The sequence below is a fragment of the Pogona vitticeps genome, chromosome 3 (genome assembly GCF_051106095.1).
Source record: "Pogona vitticeps strain Pit_001003342236 chromosome 3, PviZW2.1, whole genome shotgun sequence".
Taxonomy (NCBI): domain Eukaryota; kingdom Metazoa; phylum Chordata; class Lepidosauria; order Squamata; family Agamidae; genus Pogona; species Pogona vitticeps.
In genome coordinates, this window is record NC_135785.1 from 197,257,556 (window position 1) to 197,274,091 (window position 16,536).

Below are 16,536 nucleotides of genomic sequence, written 5' to 3' on the forward strand. Positions count from 1 at the left end.
TCAGTTATCAATACTCATTCTTTAATAGGTGCACATTTGCTTATTTCATCTTTGCAAAAAAGATATTACAGACATAAAAATGTTATTGCAGTGATTTCTACAGATGATGGCTAGCTCTGAGCCTAAAGTACAATATTCTACACATTCAGTTATAAATACAACTGGCTACAGCATAAGATAGCTTTAAATAATAAAATATATATTCCTAAAACTGGAAAAATGATGTAGACCCATAAGATAGCAAATATGTTGAATTTAGAATAAAGATACAATAACAAAAAACATGACAAACATTAGCCAGATTGTTAGTTTGTTTCCTTCAGCAATGCTACTGAATACATTGCTGAATTTTCAGTAGACCTGTTTAAGTAAGTTTAAGGAGGCAAAGCCTAAAAAGCAAAATACTCTGATTTGTCTCGCAAATCCATCCATCTTGCTCCAAAGTGATGAGTGAACGACTCAGATTGCCTCGCTTATAGACTGTCCTATTATTCCTCTTTACTATAGTTCAAGCCAGCAAGAAAATGCAAGTCATGTCCTTAAGATGCAAGGCCCAACAAGAAGCCTCCAACAAATCCACCAGATACCACTATGTTCTGTTTCAGAAACTCTGTGGACTGAAAAGGAAAACAGTGTTTAATATAGGCATTATGTTAATATATTAGGATTTATGCAGTGACAGGCTAATAGAAAAAGCACAACAGAACTGCTGTTCCATGAGTGACTAACTATATGTTCTGCTTAAGGGTATACAAGCAGCAATACAACATTTAGAATAAGAAATTCTTAACATAAGGAATTGTTAAAGGCTTTTAAATGTGTTTATCCAATGGCTTATGGAAGTGGAATCAAAATGATAACATTTGTGTCAAAATGAGAATGGGGTTCCTGCAGGTTTGCACTAGTAGAATGACAGTTTCAGATGCAACCCACAAAATTTACTGCAACAATACCTAGATAATTGTTTTTTAATTTTTCAAACAGGTCGTTTTCTAAAAAAATTGTTATATAGTATCAATGTTACAATGCTGTATAGACTATACAACTCATGTATTTCAATATGGCTTACACAGAAGGTTTCTGTGAATTGTACCCACTCTGTGGCATTACTAGTGTTCATTTTAAAAATAATAATAAATTCAATTTAAAAAAAAGGAATTCCAGAGAGATAACTGTATTAGGCTGTTACAGCCAAATTAAGAATTCAGTGACACCTTTAACAACCAATAACTGTACTGTGACATATGCTTTAACAGGTTAGAACCCACACATTAAAAAAATCTATACTGCCCTTCACCCACAAAAGTAGGTTCTGGACCAGTGTAGAAATAAGAGAATATAACACAGTAAAACATCAATCTACATAAATTAAAAATGATAAAAACAATTTGTTCATTAGCTAAAACCACACTGTACTCAAATGCCCATTAAAGTGTCCAAGGAAATACAAATATTTCAGTTCAGCAACTAAATAAATTCAAGGATGGTGCCAGACAAATGCATTAATAAAGTGGGCTCTGACACACAAAACTCTACACCACAATATATGCATTAGTCTCTTAAGGTGCAATTGGTCTATGTGCTGTGGCCAGAAAGTATTTTATCTCAGGAAAGTATTTTATCGTTTTAACAGGCATGGACACCTGACTCAGTAAAGGAGGTGGAAGATAGTAATCGACACTCAAATTGGCCAAAATTGACTTTTGAATTTTTTTACATCAATGTAATACTACTGTCATAAATTTCATGAATCTCACTGGCAAATTGTTGCAAGTTTAGAATTTAGTATAGGCAGTTGCTATTGCGCACTAAGTTGCATGATTCAGTATGCAAAAGCAAATTCCTATACCAACTTCTTAACTTGCCGCAGTTCACCAGTGACATTTAAGTCAATTGACTTATGCCAGCTGGCATAACTAATAAGATTTTGCTTTGCTGAATGAATAAAATAAGCCAAGATCACAGGACAAGTCAAAAAGCCTTCTAACACAGTCAAATTTCAAGTCAGGAAGTTGGCTCAAGTAAAGTCCTTGCAAACTGGGCTGGGATGTGGTGTGATACTGCGCTATTGCCAACATACAAATTAACTATGAAGCCATCTCAAAACCAATGCTTGGACAAGCCAAAGCTCTACTCACTATCCCTTTTCTTGGATTAAGAGTTTCACCCACTAACAAACCTATTTGCCAGATATGTTACACCAAGAAAGTACCTCCCTGCCTCCCAGCCAACAGTATATATTAAATAAAAAGCAATACATGCCTTTACCTCTTCGATCAATGTGTTGATTTCAGGAGCTGCCTTGTTTGCTCGCTTTTTGAGCTGCTTCTTCGCTTTATTTACATCTTTTTCAACCCTTTTCCAGTCAACCTGTACATAGCCGCTGTGACTCGCTATCTAAGAAAAGTAGAAGACATGTCTAAAATGGAAGCATAAAATATCAGCATGCATTAAGGAAAAACAATTGATTTAGAAAATTAAAATAAAAAGTAATCTACTAAGGAAGGAAATCTGCATATGGTATTAGTAAGGGAGCAGTGCTACTTCCACTAGCAAGCTAGCTAAAAACCATGAGGAGATGGAGCCTGCCTGGTTTTGCCAGTGGAAACAGAAGCATGGAAGGACAGTTGCATGACCAGATGACCTCCAACCAATTCACAGAAAACTCCACTAGCATGGTGGAACAAGGGAAATGGTTCATGCTAGAGATGAGCGCTAAGGATAGGGCTTATATATTTTAGTGAAAGGAAAAAAGAACACAAAATCTATTTTTTAAACATTTTTCATTTATCAGTTCCCAAAAGAGAGCCTCTAAAACATGTCTGAGTCATATCAATGAAATGTTACCCTCTTCCATATAAATGTTCTTCCACATTGTATACCAAATATTTCTTTCACCTTTTAAACTTTGTTTCACCTTATGTATGTTAAACAGTCTCAGAAATTTTTCATCCAAAGTATAGCAAGGGCTACTGTGAATACACAGTGGCATGACAGTGGTGAGGACTGTCAGCAATCAATCAGAATGCCCGAGAGGGAAGAGGGACTGCTGAATCTGAAGAAGGGCCTGGAACGCAGTGAGAAGCTTTGTTTGTTTTTGCTTCATAAGCTGCACATGCTTTTATTGCAATTTGTCTTGAATGTGGGGCATTTTCACCCTTTTAAAAAATATTTTTACTGCTGGGAGGCAATGTACTTGTGTCAGTATGTCTCCTTGGAATTACTATTTTGGGGATTTTCCCTTCTTTTTGATTTTATTTTCTTTGGATGGATGTCTCCTTCCTTTCTTTCTTGGATTACAGTAGGACCCCCATATTCGCTGGGGATTGGTTCCAAGCCCTACTGCAGATACTGAAAACTGACAAGAACTAACTCTGTGTGTGTGTGTGTGTGTGTGTGTGTGTGTGTGTGTGTGTGTGTGTGTGTGTGTGTGTGTGTGTGTGTGTGTGTGTGTGCAGAGGAGGGAAGGGGGGAGAGAGAGCATGATAAAAAGGGAAAAAAATTTAAAAATTTAACGTGCATTACCACAATTGGCAATAGAGGGAGCCAGATACAACGCTATGTATTCTTAACTAGCAGGTATTCATAGCATGTTCTCTAGTTCCCTTTACTGGTCGGTTTCGGTAATACATGTGAAAATATATAGGGTTTTAGAATTTAAAAAATATTTTCTGGATAAAGAAAACCACAGATAAAGTGGTGCCTCACTTTACGATTGCCCCGCATTACGATGAATCCGCTTTACGACAATCTTTGCAATCGCAATTGCGCGAGAGAGTAATAGAGTGTGTAGTTTGGGAAATTCTGAGGAGTGATTAGCTGTTGAAGATATCAATGAATCAAACTCTGTAATCAATGAACCAAAGTTTTACAGTGGTGCCTCGCTTAACAGGCGCTCCGTTTAGCGATGAAATCGCTTAGCGACGACTTTTTCGGAGCATTTTTGCGCTTCATTTACTGATGGTCCCTATGGGCGATTTTCGCTTAGCAATGGTTGGGACCATGCTTCGCATAGCGATTAAATTTTGGGTCCCGTTTCGCTTAACGGTGGTTTAAACAGCCTCATATTTGCTGTTTTTTAAATGTTTTTCTGTTGTTTATAATGTTAAAGTTTACTGTTTAAAATGTTTGAAATCATAAAGTGCACTTAATAAACCCTTTGTTAACCAAATTTGACTTTGTTCTCTTTTTTAATTTGTTGCTGTATTTTTTCCCCCATTGAGGTGCATTGAATAGGTTTCAATGCATTTCAGTTGGGGAACCGCGTTTCGCTTAGCAATGTTTCCTATGGAGATTTTCGCTTAAGCACGGCAATTCATTCCTATTGGAACGGATTATATGGTTTTCAGTGCATTTCAATGGGAAACCACGGTTCGCTTAGCAATGAAATCGCTTAGCAGTGATTTTTTTCGGAACAAATTAACATTGCTAAGCGAGGCACCACTGTATTTTAAAGAAATTGATGTATGGACCTGAATCTTTCTGAAGTAATGGTGGCAGCAAATGTAAAAGAAGAGAGTGTTTGCCTTCGTGTGCTCTGAGGCTTGAAGGTCAAGCAAAGGGGCACGCGCGTGGACGCCACAGCCACCTTTTGCACAGACTGCCCATGTCAGGTCCTGTATAATAAGGGCCACCTTTAGGACAGACTGTGCATGTCAGGTCCTGCATTACTTTTCTTTGCTATTCCATCTTGGTAATCCTCTCTTTAAATTAATTGTTTTAAATTGTAATTGTAATTTTATGATTTTATATACAGTGGTGCCCCACATAGCGACGTTAATCCGTTCCAGGATTAACATCGCTATCCGGAAACATCGCTGTACGGAACAAAAAAGCCCATAAGAATGCATTAAACCCTGTTTAATGCGTTCTTATTGGGCAAAAACTTACCGTTCAGCGAGGATCCTCCATAGGGGCGGCCATTTTCGCCGCCTCGGTAAGGGAGGAATCCCTCCAGAAAAGAACTGGAGCCCTCTTCCCGGCTCCAGCCCCTCCCCCTCCCCGCCTTACAGCTGACGGGCGGGAAGCTGCGGCTGCTCTTAGAAGCTTGCCTAGCAGCACCCCCACCCCAGCTAAGCCCCGCTTTCAGAGGCTTCGGCAGTGCTTTTACACTGCCTATTTAGCTGCTAGGCAAGCTTCTAAGAGCAGCCGCAGCTTCCCGCCCGTCAGCTGTAAGGCGGGGAGGGGGAGGGGCTGGAGCCGGGAAGAGGGCTCCAGTTCTTTTCTGGGATGAGGGATTTCCCCCCTCATCGCAAGCTCTGCAAAAACGGAGCATTTGCGATGATGGGGGGGGAGCCATCATCGTAATGCGATTTTTTCCTATAGGAAAAATCGCAATACGATGCAAAAAGCGATGGAAAAATCTTCATCGCTATGTGGATTCTTCGCTAAACGGGGCGCCCGTTAAGCGAGGCACCACTGTATTTTTATACTGTTCTGTTTTATGTTGTAAGCTGCCCTGAGTAGACATGGTCTAGAGGAGCAGGGTAAAAATCAAATAAATAAATAAATAAATAAATAAGGGCTACCTTTAGGACAGACTGCCCATGTCAGCTCCTGTATCATAAGGGCCACCTTTAGGACAGACTGCATGTCAGCTCCTGTATCATAAGGGCCACCTTTAGGACAGACTGCCCATGTCAGCTCCTGTATCATAAGGGCCACCTTTTGGACAGACTGCCCATGTCAGCTCCTGCATCATAAGGGCCACCTTTTGGACAGACTACCCATGTCAGCTCCTGCATCATAAGGGCCATCTTTGGACAGACTGCCAATGTCAGGATTAATGTTGGCTAAATCCAACTGCAAGCCCAAGGCAGTCTAGATCTATTGAATCAAGAGCCTCTAATATAAGCATTGAATTAACAAGTCCCATTCATTTAATGGGTATACTATAGCTGGGACAATAAAGGGATTTCACTCCAAGGCTGACAAAAACAGTACAGTGGTGCCTCGCTTTACGATTGCCCTGTATTACGACGAATCCACTTCATGATGATCTTTTTGGGATCGCAAAACGATAGTCTAAATGGAGAAATTTTGCTTTGCGATGATCGGTTCCCTGCTTCGGGAACCGATTCTTCGCAAAACGATGATTTTTCAACAGCTGATCGGTGGTTTCAAAATGGCCTCTGGGTAAATAAAATGGCTCCCCGCTGTCTTTAAGGATGGATTCCTCACTGTACAGGCAGTGATAATAGCCGCCGTATGGAGGATCTTCGCTGGACGGTGAGTTTTAAGCCTATTGGAACGCTTTGAAAGGTTTTCAATGCGTTTCAATGGGCTTGTTATTTTCGCTTTACGATGTTTTCACTTAACGGCAATTTTCCTGGAATGGATTATCACCATTAAGTGAAGCACCACTGTAGTGATATTGTGGATATGAGGGTCCTATTGTATTTTTGCTGCTGCCTGGGCCTGGCCTGCTGTAGTCAAAGAAGAGATCAGAGAAGACACCAAGTGGCAAGATGAGAGAAATTTCCCCATATACTAGTAGGGTTTTTTTTCAGGGAAGCTTTGTACTGCTTTGCCTTTAATTGTCTGGTAGCTTTCTTGGGTTTATTGTGAAAGTGGGCTACGTATATTTTTAAATGTTTACATTTTTTTCACCCATTATGTTTTTGGGTGCTTTCCCTATTTAAGTGATTTTAAAACATAGTTATTTGGATAATTTACTGTGCAATTATTCTGTTCAAGATGTACATTTTGCTGGGAGGGGGCTTGATTTTTTTTCCTTATGTACTGTACTGCCTTTGGAGTAGATTGATTCTCTGTTGCCTTATTATTGCTTGTTTGGTTTTTTAGAGTAGTTTTGAAAGGTTTTAAAGAGTTATTTAGGGCTTTTAGAGTGTATGAAAAAAGAATCAAAGAAACTCAGAGAAGGCTTTTCCTTTCATGTAAAATGAAAGGACTGGTGAATGAAGAATACGAAAACAAAAGACACACTCCCCAAAACAAAACAAACATGGAAATTTTCACAATGCACATCTCTAATGAGCAAAAAGATACTAAGGTGTTTGGGTTTTTTTTTTTCAGATGAACACACCCTAGACTTTACATTAATTCTGAGTTACTCACATTTTTATACAATCTATTAGTGTATTGAATTCCTTTCTTTTTTGCCAACAAAAACTAAACATGTTTTGTTTACTAATTCTGTACTAATTCTGTTTATATTCCTAACCATTTTTACACTTCAAATATTTCATGTATAAGTATATATCACAAACATGTAATTTCATCTCTAATAAAGTCAGGAATCTTAATATTAAAAGTTAGTTTTCATACTATGTTCACAATGTGTAACTGTAAATACAAGTTCAGTTTAAAGGGTGGTGCTTCATGATATCTGTCCACCAATAGGACAGATAACACCAACAGATGACTTCTTCCTCACTTGTAGCAGTCTCTCTTTGCCCCCCAGATCTGCTCTGGATGGTCAGGGGAGTAACCACAGCAACTCTTAAGAGGAGTAGAAAGGGTGCAACCCCTTTTCAGGATTTTCCAGGTAAGAATATTCAGAAATGGTTTACTATTCTCTTCTTCTGGGGGCATCCTGGGATTATGCAGCTTCCCTAAGGCCACACAGGCTGGCTCTTCTGGGATGCACAGCAGGAAATTGAACCCAGAATTTCTGGCTCTACAGTCAGACACCTACCTAACTCATTGAGTTAGACAGTCAGCTGCTCCAACTTTATTACAAAATTGTTTCTAGCAGAGCATCAATAGTAAAGAATTTATAAGCTGTCTTTGAGATCCCAATTTCCCACTTTAAAAGTTTTTTTCATAAATTTTTACCGGTGCCACTTCATTTTCTACATCCTGACAAATTAATTCACATATTGAAATTCATTTTCTCTAAATTAATTTGTACATACTTGTAGCAAAAGAAAACCACCGCCTACTGCAGTTGCTGCAAGTTTCCCAACCTTCTGGAACAAAAATCCCGCACACCTAAGGAAAAAAAACCGGAAATGTAGCTACCATACTTAAATGTAAACATTAATAGGAGAAAAGGCAAAGAGAACAACATGATTTGTTATATTCCAGAATTCTTATTCCATGCCTCAACATGTATGTAACCAGTGTTAAAAAGTTGCAAAATCTCATGGCATAGGAAATATGCAAGAACAGAGTCCACACATCACCTGTTATTTTAGAGCAAGGTGAGATGAACAGCAAAATTAAGAACAAACAATGCATTGAGTTTTTCTTTGAAGTGAATGGTATTTAATTCCAAGTGAAAAAAGACTACATGACATTTTGTCATTAATTGCAATCAGGCAGTAATTTACATGATAACCTCTATAGGCAGATTCCTACTAAACAAAACAAAGCAATACTGTGAGGTGTGAATTATACTGTCATTGGTAAAAACAGTATCACTATTTTCAATATTTTTTCAAATCTGAACTATTGTATGTTTTCTTTCTACCATAACACTGAAACTCTTAATCCTTAACTCTAGGCTATTTTGCTGAACAGCAAAATAAAAAAAAACTCTCAGATTTTTATTTTAAAAAATTGTTTAGTGATGCATAAGAGCTGGTACACTATTTAACAAAGTGCTACAAGTTATGATAGTTCTTTTATAATACTTCTTTTACTTTATTTGCATGTATATAAAATGAAAACACTTAAAAAGTTGGGAAATCAGCATTTTTTTCTTTAAAGGAAATAATTTTGGCTACATTTCAAAACATAGGCACAATTTCATTCAGTAACATCATGTAGTTATGGCTTTTGTTGGAGATTCCTTGAGGTGGGGTGGGGGGAAGAAGTAAGTTACTGAACACTTAGATCAGGCAAGAATGTTCTCAATAGGTCTCAGTGGCTGGGACTACCTGTATGCAAGGACAGATTGGGGTATCTGCTCAAACACTCACTGGAAAAAACCCATCTCTATCCAGTTTCTTCAGCTTTATGACATTAAGACATAGGAAGCTTAGGTATACATTTTTGATAGTTAATAAAGCAATGCTTTTTCACTCTCTTAGCAAACATAATCCTCCCCCCTTTGAAAAATTTTATAGCAGTAATGACATTTCCTCTCCAAGACTTTTCAAAACTTAGTTGCAAGACTTTTATTCGTTACTTTTATAAAAACTATTTTCTGCTACTTGACATCTCTTTTCTACACTACTAAATCTGTTCTCTGGAATTTAAAGATACTTTATTTTGCTTTAAAACCATGAAAATTGATTAACTATGTAAAACAAAACCACACTAAAACATTTTAAAGTAATCTGTTCTCACCAGCCGGTTACTCCACCAATTACAATCTGAGTAGCTACAGAATATTTTTCTACAATAGGTCCAGAATTTCGGCCAAATAATCGGTTCCACCAATGATGACGCCTTGCATATTCTGTTAAATCCAGTACTTCATATGAGTCATCATCACTTTCATGTTCTTTAAAAGAAAAAGTGAAAGTTAGTCTCTCATTACTTTTCAAGATACAAAATGCACGTTTTAGCAGCTAACAATGCTATTTTCATAAACATACTTTCATGTTCCTTAAAAGAAAAGTGAAAGTTAATCTCCCATTACTTTTCAAGATACAAAATGCACTTCTTAGCTTGACAGCTAACAATGCTATTTTCATAAACTTATACATTATGAAACTGAATAAACAGAACACACTTTTAAATTTAGCTGTTTTCAAAAGCAAGCTGTAAAAATGATTGTTTTCTTGGTAAAACAGAGCTAAAGAGACAAAGACTAGGCACTCTGATGCTCCTGTCCAGATCTACAATTCTATGGTCTGAATGTCTCTATCCAAGGATGTTTTCTGAGGGATCCATATCTAATACAAACACATTAAATGCAGTATCAAATGTTATTTTTCATTTCATTCCCAGTATGAAATGTATAGTATTTTAGCAATATACAATCATTAGGCAAATCTTACAATTTAGATGGCCATTCTAAGAACTTCACTTGCAATTTCACCAAGTGCCTTCATGCAGCCAGTCCTTTTGAATATTAAACAAACATGCAGAGTCAGACATGCCCATATACATATTTCTGTAGTGTCAGGAAAATGGAGATAGTTGGCCAAAAAGGTGTACACATGAAGGACACAACAACTCTATTGCCTTGCTAGCCATATGTGAATATATCACATTCAAGTAAATGCTACTATATACAATTAAGACCGCAAGCCACTGGTGCTTGATTGTGCCCTAGACAGAACATAAAATAAAAGAGGACAGAAGATGTATATGCATGTGTACGCACACACAAGCAGGCCTGTACATAGTGAAGTGTGCCCTTTTCTACCCTTTTAGCATCCTAATTGCAAAAGACATGGCACAGATCTAAAGTGTGTTAAACAACTCTTTTAGAGTATATGTTACCATCTTCAGTCTACATAGGATAACTTATCCACTGCATACTCCAAGGGCCCTCTGATACACAGGGAACTTCAGCCCATTCAACTTCTCAGATGAAGAGAATGATACAATTCCATTTCTAAAATTATTAGTATTATCATCCTCATCTAAATTACTCACACCTTATTAGGTGCATTCATAAAAAACTATCTACATACCTAAAATTAGACATCTGGCATTGGGGGCATTAGAGAGAAAAGAGAATAACTTTTCCGCCTCTTCAAAGAAACAGATTCCCCTTAACTTCTTACATGAACAGAACATGTCACCGCAAAGGCCTTGAGATGCTGAGGAAGCCTCCCTGAATGTGTCTTGCCAACAGCTAGTCCTCACAGGGCCCACACGCTTCCTCTAGAATAAAGGCCTGGGTGCCTCTTTCATATTTAGCAAACCATTGCTACTGCCTTCCTGCCCTGCTTCGAAGTTCTCCCAGAGACCTTTGATGGCCACCGTGGGAAACAGGGTGCTTTGGTCGGATCCAGCAGGGCTTGCTTTCTTACACTCTAGAACAGGTTTCCTAGGGAAAGGATTCCAGCTGGTTACAAAGTGACTTGCTCTCCTTTGCTGGAAAAAAGCGGCTGGACCCCTGGAAGAAAGAGCGAGCGAGCCAGCCGGCCGGCCGACTCCCCCGCCCACCCAAGGGCCTGCTGCCTCCTCTCCCACTCGGCTCCGATGCTCCCCACCCCCTTCCCACCCGAAGGACTACTAAGGCCTTCCTCCCCAACCCCATAAAGGGGCCTCTAGAAAAGCGTCTGAGCGAGCTCCGCCCTCTCCGCAGCCAGCCAGGCCCCTTTAGCCCCTCCGACGAGCCTGGCAAGAACGGCGCCTGCTGGCTATGGAGCCCGGAGGCAGCTCAGCTCCAGAAAAAGGGAGAGTTTGATGTCGAAGTCGAGGCGGCTGGCCCGGCTCCTCCATTTGCGACTCGGGCCTTGGTGAATGAACAGTATACAGGCCAGCTGTACTCCGGGAGGCAGGAGCAGCACCATGGCAACCGAATAAGAGCTCACCGTGAGGAAATGGCGTTCTCACTGACCTGAGGCGAAGCGAGCCCTCCGAGGCGCCATGTCGCCAGTTGCGGGGTGGGGGGGAGGGGGGAAAGGATGACAGCTGCTCTGCTCCGCCCACCAACCGCTCTGTAAACCCCCCCCCCCGTGTCAGGTTAGGACGTTTAAGTGCTCCGAAAGCAGCGCATGCGTATAAAGAAGGAAGGATTCTGAACGCCCTTTACCAACTCGTGTAAAAGACTGCATTCTCCTGCCCTCGCCTCCGGCTGGCGTGCGGATGACGTCACGAGAGCCTACCCCGGGAAGTTATGGGGATTGTAGTTTGTTTTTCGCTTCCTTAACAACGAGTAGAAATAGTATATCGTGATTCGTAACAGTTTTGAGGGGGAAGCCTGGGACAGTCTTTCAGACAGAATTTGTTCTAAAGCATGGCAAGTGCCCCCGTGTTGTCTTTTTTTCTTCCTCCTGCTCCACTGAAGGAAGCAGCAGTAACAGAAAATAAGTATTTGCAGGGCCCAAAGGCCTGCCTCTGGCTGCCACCAGCTCGGCTGCTCTTTGGAAAGGTGGCCTACTCCCCCTTCACCTCAAGACCATGAACTCTGCATAGTTCCCGCCCAGCTCCTGTACCTGTGGCCTAATGCTGTCCCTAATGTCCCTCCCAAGAACTTCTTCATGCCTTGCGCCCCACCCCAAATTTGGGAAACAGTGAGAATAGATAAAATGTTTTACTTGAAAGTAGAGAAATGTGCAGATCGTTTGGGTAAGCGGTCACTCTGGCATCTGCATCATTTTCCAGTGTAACTTGATTCGGAAGGAATGGTCTAGTCTTGGGTTCTGGGGGGGGGAAGTTTTATAGATAGAGAGATAGAGAGAGAGGAAAAAGACTATAGCTAGGCTAAAATAATGTTACCATTGCCAGGACATTTTGTTTCCATCTTCCTTACCACTACCACCCCAGGTTTATGGAGCTAAGGTTAGTGATACTCTTTAAAAACAGATCTGGCAACAATATAGCAATGCCTGTGCTCCCTCCATGTGTAATTCCCCCCTCACATATAATGCATGGGGCAAATGTTCCCTGTGCACCCCCTTAAAACAGCCCTGAGTGGATGTGTTTCAGCCAGTGTAGTGGTTAAAATGTTGGATTAGAATGAAGGAAACATCTTTCCACATCCCTATCCTATCAGGAAGCTCATTGGTTGAACATGAGCCAGCCACTTCCTCTTAATTTACCTTACAGGTGTATGAGGGTTAAAAAAAGGGGGGGTATGGACTGCTCTAGGAGATGTGGATATAAAAACGTCTTAATTAGTGAAAATAAAGATTGTTTTGTGGATTACATGTAAATCCACCTAGATGTTAAAGTGGGCACTTCTTGGGTTATTTACATACAGGACAAAACATGGAAAGTATGTTGCAATATGTGAATTCAACTCATAAGTCTAAGATAATGTTGAGTTAAGATTGTTGCACTGCATTTTCGCCAGTAACACAGATGGAGGAACTGTTATATTTCTGTTTTTTTCTCTCTCAACAATTATACCCTGTACTCTTTTTTTGCAAGAACAGCAGAATAACTATAAACATAATGCACTACTATAACCTTTTTGAGACAGTGAGGCAATAAAAACTGCAGAATCAATAGTAGCAGGAGGAACAATTAGTCTAGTGATCAGCATCACTATCTAATTTTTGTACCTTCAATTTATTTAACATACAGTATTTTAAAATACATTGTCTTTTAAAATATATTTGACATCATTTCACTGGGCTGTAGTATGAAGGCAAATTAACAAAAGTGATTCCCATGGGGAAATTGATGTACTGTACTTGGAACCACATTCTGTTCTATATGAATGATGCCAGAATATTGTTTGTGCCAATACAAACATCACTAAATCATGAGTCACCATTCCCTTCCAAGAAATTGATCAACAAATAATACATATATTGGCCCTTTAAAGTATTGTTGTGCTTTATAAACCATGTACAATTGTGTGTTAATCTTTATCTACATCTATAGCAGCATCACAGCTTACCAAAATTTTTAAAACCCCAAATATATATTAATTTAGAAGACATAATTTTGCTAATAACAAGGTTTGTTGGAAAATAGTGTTATTTATTGATTTTTGAAGCATTTTTAGCTGCAACACCCTTATAGCCAAATACTTTACTCAGTTCCTTTTTAAAAACAGGATTTTAAAGTACTGACCTGATGTTGTTTTGAAACAACCATAGCTCGTCTCCTTTGACATGCCTATATCTGTTTGTTTATTTTAGTATTGGTTTGTCACCTTTCAGACAGTTTCATTAATACTGGAACAAGATTCAAATTATTATAGGTATCAATAATATAGTATCAAATGCTATCAATTATTATAGCTATCAAATTATTTTAGCTATAATAATAAAATGGCACAGCAAAGTATTCAAACAATTCAGAAACTTTTGTAAAAGACGGGCTTAACTAATGCATTTATAAAAAGACTGTTATGAAGGTAAATTTATTCTTTCATATTCTCTTAGCAAATGGAACTTGATCCTTAAAATGTTACAGTGAGTATTTTGGTTCATGGGCTAGTGTTGCATTTTTAGTGGAAAACTGGATCAGGCACATCATTCCTTGTTTAAGTCTTCCACAGAATGCTTCCTCCTATGATTTCTCCTAGAAGACATTTCTCTCTGAAAAAGGATTTTATCCCATAAAGTATGCACTTATTTAAAGAGGTTACCTGCATGTTGAGGGACATGGTGGCGCTGTGGGCTAAACCGCAGAAGCCTGTGCTGCAGGGTCAGAAGACCAAGCAGTCGTAAGATCGAATCCACGCGATGGAGTGAGCGCCCGTCGCTTGTCCCAGCTCCCGCCAACCTAGCAGTCCAAAAGCATGCAAATGCAAGTAGATAAATAGGGATCACCTTGGTGGGAAGGTAACAGCATTCCGTGTCTAAGTCGCACTGGCCATGTGACCATGGAAGATTGTCTTTGGACAAACGCTGGCTCTATGGCTTGGAAATGGGGTGAGCACCGCCCCCTAGAGTCGGACACGACTGGACAAAAATTGTCAAGGGGAACCTTTACCTTTACCTGCATGTTGCTGTCCCCATTTCTCTTTTATTTTTTCCCTCCTACATTTTACTGCTGGCCTCCTTGTCAGTTCAACCCAAACTCAAAGGTACATTGGCTGTAGTGGGTTTGGAATACGCAGAAAGTGGCATAATCCCCTTGTTTTAGTTGATCTTGGATTTGCCAGCAGAACTGTTGTGCTGGTGAGATCAGCTGGAAGAAGAGCCAGAGAAGGAGAGGAGATGAATTGGAGAAGATCCAAACCTCTTTCAGCCCAGATTCACAGCCATTTATACCAGCACAAAGATAGGCTAGGGTCAGGGTAATCTTAAATAATCTGAAACATCCTCAGGCTGAATTCAGTTTCATTTCAACAAGGCGTAGCTGGCTTACTGTCACCTCAGCCAACCCCCAGCTTTACTGCTGCTATTAGTTAAATCCTGCATTTGGATGCATTCCTACTAGAGATGAGCACTTCATATTTGTATCCAGAGGAGTCTCCCTGCTCAGCTGCTGAGCAGTCGACTATGGGGAGAGGCAGGGAAGCACCAGTGGGACTACTTGCATAATTGGCATGATAGGAAGGCAAGATGGCAAGATGGCGTCGGCAGCGGGCGGCTAGCGTTTTACCTCCGCCGCGCCGGTTCGCCTCTTGTGCTCCTTTGCTATTGTTTCTTTTTCTTTTTCTCCCCCCCTCTTTTCTTTCTTTTTCCTCTCCCCCTCCCTCTTTCTGGACCCCCTCCTCACCCTCCAATTACTGGCTGCCGGATCGAGTGCGGGGCCGCGGGGCTGGAGCCGGAGCTTAGACGCGGAGCCGGGAAGAGGTTCGATCTGGGCTTCCCGGTCTCAGCGGAGCTCGGACGCTCGGGTGCCTCGTTGTTTCCAGGAGGTGGTGTTTTCGGGCGCTTTCGCTTTCGCGCCGCTTGCGTGCAGCTTGAGGAGCTGATCTAACATCGTCGCGGAGCTGCCTTGCCTGAGAACGGGCTCTCCGGTTAGGCTTGAGACAGCCCTTCTTGAGGGAGAAAGGACCGACTCTAGTGGCTGGGCGCCCTTCCTCCCCTGATAATCTTCGCTCCGACCGCATGGTCGAGGTCCTAGCTTGGAGCCGGGCTATTAATTCTCCTGGGGCTAGCTGCGGGGACCGCGCTGTTTATGAGATCTGTGGACCACCGGCTGCTGTGGCTTAGAGGCGGATTATCTGTGGCGAGGTGGCGGAAGGAAGATCCTCATCGTCCAAAGACTGAGCCAACTTGCTGGACGGCCGCCATGCTGGTTTCCCTGCGGGTAGCTCCCCTTCCAGCTCCGGACTGCTCATCCTGCCTTTCCTGGTTTAATTGTAAAAACATCTGGTCACCTTTTCAAGGAAGGGTAAGGGGGAAACCAGGGACTAACCACTCTTTAGCCTGGTTTTTGTTGCCCCCGACGCTGCCTGCGCTCATTATTTTGAACCAACTCGTGAGTAACATCTTCACTTCGGCATTCTCTTTGGACTTAATATCATCCCAAACAGCCTTTGAAAAATTACCATCATTATTAAGTACATCAAGACCAGTAAAATTCAAAGGACAAGGCTGCGAGGTGGTAGAGGATGGACTTGATCTAGATGGGGGGGGTAACACTCTTACTATTTTATTATGTTATATTATGCTTTTAATACATTATTTAATTTAAATTAATTTACTTTGTATTATGTTTATAATTTTGTATGATAACGTATTATGTTTATTTGTTAAGTTTTATATTTTTAGTGTTTGTTTTCTTATTTTTTCTTCTTTTCTTTTTTTTTTTTCCTTCTGTCTGGCATGGAGTGGGAGGCCTGCTTGCCCAGCGAGGGGCCTTTTAATATTCCGGTGGTCATGGGTAGAGGGCGATATGGCTCTGGCACAGCCCCTGCTCGTGTTAGTAGAACAGCGAACAGATGTTTGAAGGCTGTTCACTGTTCTGAGGCTGTGACCAACCCCCAATATCGAGGTAATCAGTTCAGCCAGCCTTCCACTCTAACCCTGGTGCTGTTGAATGCCAGGTCTGTATCGAATAAGCCCCAGTTGATTCATGATCTTATCCTGGAGG

At 40.7% G+C, this 16,536-nt stretch overlaps 1 protein-coding gene across 3 annotated transcripts; it reads right to left on the reverse strand.

Moving 5' to 3' along the window:
- FUNDC1 (FUN14 domain containing 1) lies at nucleotides 1–11,668 on the reverse strand. 3 transcript variants are annotated; one of them, XM_020783953.3, is made up of 5 exons: nucleotides 11,429–11,668; nucleotides 9,256–9,412; nucleotides 7,878–7,953; nucleotides 2,269–2,397; nucleotides 1–617 (listed from the first exon to the last, which is right to left on the reverse strand). In XM_020783953.3, exons 1-5 carry the CDS (start codon nucleotides 11,457–11,459, stop codon nucleotides 540–542), a joined length of 471 nt encoding a protein of 156 aa, XP_020639612.1. In that variant the 5' UTR covers nucleotides 11,460–11,668; the 3' UTR covers nucleotides 1–539. The 3 variants fall into 3 exon arrangements, with proteins under 3 accessions (XP_020639612.1, XP_078246629.1, XP_072850302.1); XM_078390503.1 differs by having other exon boundaries at nucleotides 2,263–2,397; XM_072994201.2 differs by lacking the exon at nucleotides 11,429–11,668 and adding an exon at nucleotides 10,554–10,786.
- Between the last annotated feature and the right edge of the window lie 4,868 nt (nucleotides 11,669–16,536).